Genomic DNA, 11,773 nt, shown 5'->3' with positions numbered 1-11,773 from the left:
ATTTTAAACCCTTAACTTCTGTGTATTGACTTATAGGTGGAAGAGTGGTAAGGGTAGGCAATGGGGGTCAAGTGACTTGCCCAGGGTCACACAGCTGGGAAGTGGCTGAGGCCGGATTTGAACCTAGGACCTCCTGTCTCTAGGCCTGACTCTCAATCCACTGAGCTACCCAGCTGCCCCTGGAAGGTGGGATTTTAAAGGGGAGCAGAAGAAATCCAAAGAAGCAGAGATGAGAGAGAATTCCAGGCACAAGAACAGGCAGTGAAAATACAAAGAGTTGGAAGATGGAGTGTCCTATGTTGGAGGAATAGTTAGAAGGCTATAGTCACTGGATCACAGAGCATGGGATAGTGAATAAGATGTAAGAATATTGGGTTCTGAAATGATATACCTGCATAGTGGGGCATAAACTACACTTCAGAGTTAAAGGTCTAGTCTAGCCCATTCAAACACCTTCATGTACACTTCCAGACAGTGTTTGCTGTCCAAGAAGACTAATCTAGCTAATCTTGGGAGATATAGTAGCTTGCAGCGATGAATTATTTGGCCATGGCAACCCCTGATACAAAGAAAAATACAAAGCACTTTTCCTCTTGTGGTGTGGTCCCCTAGAGAATATTAGAGATCACAGAGTTTTTGGATACCTCATAAACAATGATTTAACTGTTGGTCTTCTCTTTGTAAGACCTTTGTCCAATAACCAACAAGTCTATGTATAACTGAAAGAGCTAAAACTGATCATTTGGCATATTGTCATTATAAATGAAACCAGAAGATGGGAGCAGGTGAAAAAAAAGGATGGCTTTCAGGTTTTCCTAGGAAAAGGAAATAAAGGAGTTAGCTTAGTGGATTTCATTATATAATCAAAAGCGACAAGAAATATTTCAAGGGACATTTATAGAATAGGTAAGTATGATGGGCTTGGAGTCAAAAAGCCCTGAGCTTAAATCTCATCTCAAACATTTACTTGCTGTGTGACCCTGGGCAAATCACTTAACCTCTGTCAGTCTTAATTTCCTCACTATAAAATAGGGATAATAATAGCACCTACCTCACAGGATTGCTGTGAGGATCAAATGAAGTCACATCATATAAATTATAGGTCACTGCAATCCTTGAAATGCTCTATTATCTCGACCTGCAGTATTATATAATATTATTATCTATGCAATATTATATAAGGATAAGCTAAAAGAAGAAACAGTCACTTTTGAACCGATGTAGAGGATGAAGAGTTGGGGAAGTTTCATGAAGAACTTTACAAGAACCTTCAGATTGAAGTCAACACATACTTTTTTTTTTTTTTAACCCTTGTACTTCGGTGTATTGTCTCATAGGTGGAAGATTGGTAAGGGTGGGCAATGGGGGGTCAAGTGACTTGCCCAGGGTCACACAGCTGGGAAGTGGCTGAGGCCGGGTTTGAACCTAGGACCTCCCGTCTCTAGGCCTGACTCTCACTCCACTGAGCTACCCAGCTGCCCCCTCAACACATACTTTTGATTACACAGCGGTTCCCAAACTTTTTTTGGCCTACCGCCCCCTTTCCAGAAAAAATATTACTTAGAGCCCCCCTGGAAATTATGAAACTATTTATTGAACTCAGAATAGAATGTAATACAAAAAAACGTGTGGCCATCACCACTTCCCTGGATAGCTGCAGCAACCACCAGGTAGCACCCATTTTAGGAATCACTGGATTACAGATTTAGAGTTAGAAGAGATTATTCAAACCATCAATTTTGCAGATGATGAAATGGAGACAAAGAAAAGCAAAATAATGACTAATAATTATAAGCATTAAGAATTTACATATATTATATAAACACATATATGCATATCTATCTTTAAGATTTGCAAAACTCTACAAATATTTTCTTTTTTCTTTATTTAATTAATTTAGAATTTTTTTTACATGACTCATGTACTTTCCCTCCCCTCTTCCCTCCCCACTCCCATAGACAAGGAGTAATTCCACTGGGTTTTACATGTATCATCTACAAATATTTTCTAATTTGATTCTCATAAAAACTCTAAGAGGTAAGTGTTAATATTATCCCCATTTCACAGATGAGGATAACTGAAGTAGATTGAGATGTAAGTGACTTGTCCAGGATCACCCAGCTTTTAAGTGTCTTAGGCTGGATTTGAATTCAGGACTTCCTGACTCCAAAGTCAAAAAGGAACTTAGTGGCAGAGCCAGAACTCAAACCCGAGTCCCCTGACTGAAAGTCCAGGGCTCATGTCACCTCCACATACTTTTTTTTTAAACCCTTAACTTCTGTCTTTTAATCAATACTGTGTATTAGTTCCAAGACAGAAGAATAGTAAGAGCTAGGCAATGAGGGTTAAGTGACTTACCCTGGGTCACACAATTAGAAGTGCTGGAGTTCAGTGGGAAAGGACCTACTTGTTAAAAATATTTATAGTTGCTCTTTTTGTCAATATACCGAAAACCAGTCAATATGCCTATCATGTCTGCCAAATAGTTATACAGTGTTCCCCACTCATAACTTCCCCTCTTACCTCGACCTCTGCAGAGAAAGGGAGGGGGATGTTTACTCAGCTCTTTTTGTGGTGGCAAAGAATTGGAAATTAAAGGGCTGTCCATCATTTGAGGAATGACTGAACAAATTGTGGTATATGATAGCGATAGAATACTCTTATGCTATAAAAAGTGATGAGCAAGATGATTATAGAAAAAGCTGGAAAGACCTACATGAACTGATGCAGAGTAAAATAAGCAGAACAAGGAGAACATTATGTACAGTAAGCACAATATCATGGAATGATCAAATGTGATAGACTTTGCTACTCTCAGCAATGCAATGATCCAGGACAATTCTGAGGGATTTATATAAAATAATTTTATCCACGTCCAGAGAAAGAACTGTTGGAGTCAAAATGCAGATGAAAGCATGCACTTTTTCACTTGTTTATTTGGGTTTATGTCTTGGGGTTTGGGCTTTATAAGATTATTCACTTACAAAAATGAACATAATCTGGATCGAATCATCTGGAGGGGGGAAGAGAAGGAAGGAAGAGGGACAAGTTTAATCAAATAACTTGGGAAAACTAATGTGGAAATTTAACATTAAATTAACATGTAATAGGTAAAAAATAATAAACATACCAATTTGCAACAAAATAAGAAAATAAATGGAATTTCTCTTTTAAAAAAAAAGGGGGGGTTAGAGTTCAGTTTTGAACCCAGGACCTCCCATCTCTAGGTCTAACTGTCCTCCAGGATACACTTTAATGTTCAGTGAGCATAGAGCAGGATAGTGGGTTTTCTTTGTATCAAGGGTTGTCATGGCCAAATAATTCATCTTGGCTAGAAGACTAGCCTAGCTAGGCTCGAGAGATGCAGTAGTTTGGTGAGCAGTGATGGAAAATGGGGCTTGGGATCAAAAAATGGACAAGGCTAAAGGCTTGTGGACACTGAATAGGTATGACATTTCTATTATATAAACCTCATATTTAAGAAGAAAATTGCAAGACACTGGGCATGGAGAGCACCAAATAACAGTGTGGGGGTGAAAAAAAAAACAAAGAAATTGACTATATTTTAACAGCTTGGAAATGACCAGTTATGGACGAGGGAGGGAGTTGTTTCTGAATCTGCTGTCTGTGAACAGTCAGCCCATCGACTTGTTGGAGCAAAGGTGAAAATCAATACCAAATTAGCAGAAGATAGTCGGCATTGAGAAAGGATCTACATTGATTTAGGCTGCAGGGTAGGACCACAGCCCGAGGAAATATTGTTCACAATATGCTTTTTTGTTTGCTTTTTAATCTGATTTTTATTGATAGCTTTTGCTTTTAAATCACCTCCATTTCTGAGGTGATTTCTTCTCCTTCCCCTCCCTCTTGTCAGAAAGGTTTTCAAAGGGAGAAAAAAAGTCATTCTGAAAAACCAGTCAATATGTCTAGCGTGTCTGCCAGATTTATACAGTGTTCCCCACTCATAGCTTCCCCTCACACCTCGACCTCTGCAGAGAAGGGGAGAAGGATGTTTTCTCAGCTTTTTTCCCCCCCTTCATCAAGCTAGTCCAAAAGACTCTAATGGGAACCGCTGTCCAAAGAATCAAAAGCACAAATACACAAATAAAAGAATCAAATGGACATAAATTTCACCCAAACTCAAAGATTTATATGGCGGCAGAGCTCCAATGGATCTATCTGGGACTTAACTTAGTGTTAAATCTCTCATGTTACAGTGGGGAAACTGAGGCCCAGAGAAGGGGAAGGATCCTCCTCTAGGTTATGCATGTTGTTAAGTGAAACTCATTGTTAAATATCAGAAGCAGGACTTGAACCCCTGTTTTCCGATTCCAGGTCCAGGGCTCCAGTCGGATCAAACTGGTCACCTCACCATGACTTAGTTATTCCTACCATGCCTGTCTATTCATGCCTCCACACCTTTGCTCAACTAAAATCCCACCCAAATCTCACCCGCCCTTCCAGTTGTCTCACCTCCCCCAAGAAGCCTTTGGTGACTATTCCACACCACAGAATCTTAGCAAATTAGACCAGGACAAGACCATGAACAATCAGGCAACAAGCTAAGTGGCTCCATGAATAGAGTCAGGACTGGAAATGGGTCTTGGGTTCAAATGTGGCCTCCGATACTAAGTGTCTGTGTGACCCTAGGCAAGTCACTTAACCCCACTTGCCTAGTCTTTGTTGTTCTTCATCCTTGTAACAAATATTTAGTATAAATTCTAAGATATAAGGTAAGAGTTTAAAAAAAAATCCTACCAGCTATGTGGTAGGCACAGTCCTAAGCAATGAGCTAAGCATACAAAGAAAGACCTAATCTTATCATTTTAGAGATGGGAAAACTGAGTCCTGAGGAGGGGAAGGCAAGTACCTAAAGTGTTATAGCAGAGCACAGGAACCCTGAGCTTTTAAAGGTATCCAGAACTCTTTCCACTCCTAGGAACCTCTTTATCTCCTGCCTCCAAAATAGAACTGAATAGTTCTATTCAATGTGAAGGTCTCATAGGCTACAAAATATCTGCTTTTCTTAAGAAACAGCCCAGTTTGCTTTCACTAGATATCTAAATTGCCTCCTTGTGAATGCATCCTCCAGAAATCAATTCCTCCTCGGGTGGAAGAAACCTCAGTGGTCATCTCATTCAACCCTTTCATTTTTACAGGAAACTCTGGACCAGGGAGGGAAAGTAACTTGAAATCTTGATATCTCTAACCTCCTTCAAGATAATTCAGATGCTATTTCCTACACAAAGCTTTTTTTAGTCCCACCCACCCCCCCAAGTAGTTAAAGTTCTTTTCACACTTTAAATTAATTTGTGCCATTTCTGTACAGACTCTGTATTTACTTATAGTGTACAGTATCTCTCTTCTCCCCACTCCCCTCCCCTCCTCAGGAAGCTGACTTTTGGGGAGCAGAGACAGCTCCCTTTCTTCCTCCCCCCAATTTAAATCTCCAGAACTGATCAATGACACATGTAAAACCCAGCAGAATTTCGTGTTGGCTACAGGAGGGGGTGGGGGAGGGCAGGGAAAGAACATGAATCTTGTAACCATGGAAAAGATTCTAAATTAATTAATTTAATTAAAAAAAAATTTTAAGTCTCCAGAATTTAGCACAATGCTTTGCATTTAGTAATAATACATAGCACTTTAAGCACTTTTGGATGTTACCTCATTTGATCATCACAACTACCCAGTGAGATGGTTGTTGTTATCTCTATTTTACAATCGAGGAAACCAAGGCAGTCAGGTCTTCCCCAAGGTCACACAGCTAATAAATTAATGTCTGAGGCTGAGTTTGAACTCAGCTCTTCTTGACCCTGCTGCTTCTGAAAGGCTCTGCTAAGGACACCTTTCATCACCTGCCCCTTCTAACCTTTCTAGTCCTCTTTTACCTTACTTTCCTCCATATACTCTTCAATCTAGTGACACTGGCCGAGATCTATGTTCCTTGAACAAAGGACACTCCATCTCCCAATTATGCATTATCATCGACTGTCTCCAATTCTTGAAATATTCTCTCTCCTCATCCCCTTACCCAAAACTCCACCTTCTGCAAGGAAGCCTTTCCTGATCTTCCTGGATGCTGGTGCCTTCACTCTGTTTACTGTCTCTAATTTTATCCTGTATCTATTTATTTGTTCATAGCTCTTTACCAAGTTGAGCTCCTTGAGAGCAGGCACTGCCTTTTGCCTTTGTTATCTCTGATGTTTAGCTGCACAGTGCCTAGTGAATAAATGATGTTTATTAGACGTGCTATTTAATAAATGCTTGGTGGTTGACTATGTGACTTGTCCAGGGTCATTTGGTGGTCAGCAGAACCAGACCTGGCACATAGATTTTCTGAATTCAAGCCTAGCACTACACCAAAAATTCCCTGAGTTCCTATTCAATTCTGGGACCTTTGCTAGTCACTGGAACTGTAGAGTGAGGAGTGGAACACTCTCTGTCTAGCCCCTGGCCTGATCCCATCCCCTCTGTGATATCCCTTCTGATTAATCAAATTGCTCCGGATTTGAGTTAGCCAGTCTGGCACTTACTCCTGATATAACTTTGGGGGCTCACTTTACTTCTCTGAGGGGAAAATAAAGGGCTTGTCTGGTTGATCTCAGGAAGATCAACTCACATCGCTCCAACAGGGCAAATCAGAACCCATTTACTCCCTCTCATATAGTGGTACTCTTGTGCCCACTCACCTATAAATTCTCCTCAGAGGGTCCCACCCAGGCACTTCCGGGCTTCCTTTATATATCTCAACATCAAAGGGGTATTGAGGAAACACATGGGCCAATCATCTGTTACTCCTTGCTCTCCTTCACTCATACTTCCTATTCTCCCCGTACAGAAAACTTTGAAGGAATCCTTGAATTATTCTTGGTTCTCAGTTCTTTGTGGTAATATGCCTCTGCCTAATCCCACCCTGAGCGCTTCTTCTCCGTCTCCCCTTCAGTGATCCAGCCACCGATTTATCCCCTCCCCTCCTTAATCTGTTATAGGGCAGCCTGGCCCTTTAAGCCACCCACAGTGATTGAGGTTCTCAGTCCTGGGGGAGGTGGAAGCTTCCAAATGGAAACACACAGTTACATTCTGCACAAAATGAAGAGTCTTCATCAGCTTCTCCAGAGACCCAAGTCTTCCCAATCCCATCTGGCCTTGGGGAATCATCACACAGAAAACAAAAAGCAACACACAAAAAAAGGCACCACAGAAGACTTGGGAAAGGAAGGCGCACCCTTCCCCCACTCCACCCCGGAGTCCCTTCCAAAATCAGCTAAGAAGAACTTCAGACGTGGCTCGGTGGATGGGTTTTACTGCCCGCGCCCAACAAGGGCATGCACCCAGCAGTCTAACTCAACAAGCAACCTGACCTCCGGGAAGAGCTTTTTATCAAAGTCTAAGCTTTGTGTGGGGAGGGGTTTCTATGCCAATTAGGGTGAGGCTGGAGAGAAAGAAACTAGTAAACCCACCTAGGTGTTGGGCTAGAGGAGGAGCGAGGGCAGCGGCATGACCTCTAAGAGCAGTAAAACTAGGAAGGGCAAAGGAGGGGTCCAAAGCAAGAAGGAGGGAGAGATCCGGCCCTTCCTAGGTCTGATGGCTCCCAAAGCGGCCACAACAGGTACCCTCGGGCGCCCGAGGCCGAGCTCCAAAGGCCTCCCCAAACAGCCCCAAGGGGTATCCCCTCTAAGACACGCTCTGAGCCTCTAGATCCGTCCCACGCCCGAAGCTCGTGAAAGCGTCCGGGGCCGCCAAGGCCAGGCTTCGGGGGCGTGGCCGCTCTGGCACAGGCTGCCCCGACAGCTGGCCGGACTTGGGCTCCGGCAGTCCTTCGCGCGCCCCTGAGCCCCGCGCCTCCAGCGCTCCCCTGTTCCGGCCGAGGCGTCCCCCGCCCCAACCCCAGGGTAGGACCGCCACTACCTGTCATAACTCCAGCGGCTATAGGACAGAGTCCGGTTGCTGCTCCGGCCGACCCCGACGCCGCCGCCGCCGCCGCCACCGCCGCTGCCGCCACAGTCGCTTCCTCCCTCCATTCCCAGCCCATGGGCTCCCGCCATGCGTCCCTTCGGTCCCCGCGCTACCCAGGGTGGCAGGTCGGCTGGGCTTGAGTGAGCGCAGCCCGGGATAAAGGCGCCCCCTCCCCCCTCCCCCTCGGGGCTCTAGCTGCCCCCACCCCCACCCCGGGGCTGCGGGCTGTACCATTTACTTCACAGGGGGAGGATTACCCCAGCTTCTCTATGCTCAGCCAATGGCTGGCCGGCGCGGGGCGGACAGGTAGGTGACCCGGGGAACAGAGCCTTGGGGCAGGGGGCCTATGTGTCGGTCGGCGGGGGAGAGGGGTGCTCCACTGGGAACCCTAATTGCAGAGGCAACCTCTTCTGACCCCAGGGGCTCTCTTTATTTTTATAGAGAAGGCAGCTGGTGTAGTGAAGCCAGATTCAGTATTTAGAATTCGGAAAAATAATGGATTCGAATCCTGCTGTGGGACCTCGGACAAACCAATCTCTGAGACTCCTTCTTCATTCATAAAATGGTGGTGGCGGTGGAGGGTGATGAGAGCATCTACCTCTCTGGATTATTGGGGGTGGGGGTGTCAGTGCGAATAAGGAAAATGCCGCGTAGTCGGCTCTAATTTATTTGTCCCCATTGGTTTCTTTCCATTGTATTGGCGCCTCTTGTTTTAACATTTCGTTTCCCGATATGAGCCCTCTCCCTTGCCCTCCCTAGTTAGCCATCCCTTGCCACAAGGATTAAAGCCCCATTTCGGCACTGCTGAAATTTCAGAGAAGAGGGATGACAAGACACCAGGAGTAGGGGTGGAAGCACCCCGGAAGATGCTAATGGTGGTACTACCCTAGGTACCTATCCCCTGGACTTTTTGTCCTCCTCCTGGTGCCCTAATTCCTGCATCCATCCTTTTCTCTCCGACTTACTATAGAGATCTGGGTTCAAAGCCCAGCCCTTCCACTAATGCTCAGTGACGTTGGGGTAGTAATTTGCATTCCCTGAGTCATTGTAAAATGAGGGGGTTGGATTAGCTGCTCTCTCAAGTAGGAGGGATATTCTATGATGCTTTCCAGTACAAACAATTGCTCTTTCTCAGCTCTTACCCTGGCCTAATCTGGAAGATATCCCCCCAAACTTGCCCAGTTGTTCCCTTGGCCCATTGCTTGGAACTGACCCACTATTAGAATCCCTTTTGATTTTCTGAGTGTCTGGTCATTAAGCCCCCATTGCCTAGCCCTTACTGCTCTTCTGCTTTGGAACCAATACACAGTATTGATTAAGGGTTAAAAAAAAAAATCTGCTGCAAGATTTCCTCCAAAAAGCCCTTTGAGAACTTTTATTCTTTGTTGAGGCAGGGCCCTGGATTCAAACCTGATTCTGTCACTTCTGTCTGGGTAACATTGAATAAGTCTTTTAACCTCTCTGACCTCAGGTTCCTCATCTATAAAATGAGGGCATTGGCCTGGATGACCACCAAAAGTACCCTTATAATATAAAATTTTGATTCTGTCATCTCTAAGCGAAGCAGTGAAAGTTGTTATTATTGCTGCAGGGGTGAGGCTGGTGGGCAGCTTGAATCCAGGAGTTTTGAGCTGAATGGGGGGCTAACACCAATAGAGGCACCAATGAGGACCTTCAGGCTGCTTAAGGAGGAGTGGTCTGGCTCAGATCAGAAAAATGGAGGCAATTGAGGTTTCTTTGCTGATCAATATTGGGACTAGACCCATGAATGGCCAATGAATTTTCATCATAGGTGAAATAGAAAGACCAAGCCTCTTTAAAAAGGGGGGGGGGGAGGATTATTATCTCCATTTTACCAAAAAGGAGGCTCAAAGAAAGCTCTTGACTCGCAAACCAATGCTTTCCCCAATATACTATTTCTCTGACTCCTTGGAAGGAAAAGAACATCAGGGGAAAAGGGAGAAATTAATTCAATTTTGAGAACTAATTCTAAATCTCTGATAACACGTGTGTCTAGGAACTCTGAGAGATTTTCACCCTAAGATTTCCTTAAAGAAAAGGAACAGAAATCACAGACAAGGCATAAATTAAATCTAAAGGAGGGAAAAGTCTTGGCTTCAAGAAAAAGAAACTTGGGAAATAGATCACTGGCTGTTTCATTGGCAGAGAGCTGAGGTGCCTTGATTCGCAAAAATTACCAAATCCAAGAACTGGAAGAGCCCATCTATATTCCAACCTGCACATGAACAAGAACTGTCCCTCCATTCCTAAACATACCCCAAAGTGGTCCTCCACTCCTTCCTTGAAGACCTTGAAGGAAGGAAAACCATCTCTCGAGGAAGGCAGCCAATTCTATCCTTGGTTAGCTCTGATTATTAAGTTTTTCCTTCTATCAGGCCTCGGTTTACCTTTGTTAACCTTTTATTCTTTGTTGTACCCACCAGGTCCAAACATAATAAATCTAATCCATCTTCTACACAACTATCCTTCAAATACTAGATGATAAAAATTATCCCGCCACTCCAACTCTTCTTTTTTCCAAGATAAACATTCCCAATTCCTTCAACTAATTTTCATATAGTATTATTTCTAGGTCCTTCTCTGTCCTCCTCTGTTCTTCTAGTTTAACAATGTCCCTCCTAATGTGAGGTTCCCAGATCTAAACACTCTAGATTCAATCTGACAAGGGACAAAGTACAACGAGAATGCCACATCTCTAATTCTGGACCCTAAGCCTCCCTTAAGGAAACCTAACATACCATTATCATTTTTGGTTGTTTTATCACACTATTAATTTGTGTTAAGCATGTAATCCATTGAGACCCCCAGATCCTTTTCAGCTTAACTATTACTTGCATCTTGTATTCCTGAAGTTGATTTTTTAAGTCCTAGTATAATCCGAAGTGAGAGGCAGCTTGGAGTAGTAGGTAGAGCAGTGTCTTTGAAGCTAAAAAGACTTGGAATTGATGGGGGCTGACATCGGGCAGTGAGGGATGGCAATTGGAACAGAACCCTCATACTCTGAAATCTTGTAATTCCTCACCAGTTAGTACTAGTTAAACATCAACTGCAAAACCTGTAGTTTCCACATGAGTCAAGCATAAATTGAAGACTGATCACTTACCCATTGAACATCAATCACCTGTATTGAAACTTTAACGTTCTATACTGGGCACCAATTTTGTGCCTAATCTGTTTTTATTAATTACTCATGTTGTTCTTAGAACTGGAAGACATAATTACCAATAGTGGTCCTCCATGTACCTCATTCCCCCACCCCACATATTCCCATTTCAGAAGGGCAGCGATTGACAAATGATGACAAGGTGGACAAAGGGGGAACATGGATATAAGCACTAAACCCTGGCATTCCAGAAGGATCTCCCAAGCCGGTGTATGCTCCTTATTCCCTATGACATACATGCCAAATCCCAAAACACACTTCCACCAGAATTTGGCCATGCCCATTTTCTAGGGTTTTCGAGAGAAGTGAAGATTTCTCTGGAATGGGAGATGACTAGCCCCCAGGCCCTAATCAATATGCCAACCCTGATCCAGGGAGGGCCGAAGCTGCTACTCTCCAACCGAAGCCGCTGCTCCACACTTGGAACTGCTGCTCCACACCTGGGGCTGCCACTCCACATCTGGAGAGCTGCTGTTCCATCAGCTCTAGAGAGGCTACTTGACCAGCCCATGGGCTTATCCACCAGTCCTAAAGATACCTGATTAGCCCCCAGACTATTCCACTAGCTATTAGGCTATTATGCTACCTTAAACCTCTTCTTCTTTAAATTAAATTATTTTCTTTCTTCTG

The 11,773-nt window shown here is 43.9% G+C and overlaps 1 protein-coding gene across 1 annotated transcript in view; it reads right to left on the bottom strand.

Annotated features, from left to right (window-relative positions):
• Nucleotides 1-8,048, bottom strand: part of TUB (TUB bipartite transcription factor) — a 148,004-nt gene extending 139,956 nt beyond the window's left edge. Inside the window, exon 1 of the mRNA XM_044680786.1 lies at nt 7,912-8,048. Coding sequence (XP_044536721.1) covers nt 7,912-8,048 — 137 coding nt within the window. The remainder of the gene's footprint in view (nt 1-7,911) is intronic.
• Between the last annotated feature and the right edge of the window lie 3,725 nt (nt 8,049-11,773).

This window comes from Gracilinanus agilis, chromosome 6 (assembly GCF_016433145.1).
Source record: "Gracilinanus agilis isolate LMUSP501 chromosome 6, AgileGrace, whole genome shotgun sequence".
Classification (NCBI taxonomy): Eukaryota; Metazoa; Chordata; class Mammalia; order Didelphimorphia; family Didelphidae; genus Gracilinanus; species Gracilinanus agilis.
This window is presented reverse-complemented; position numbering and strand designations above follow the sequence as displayed.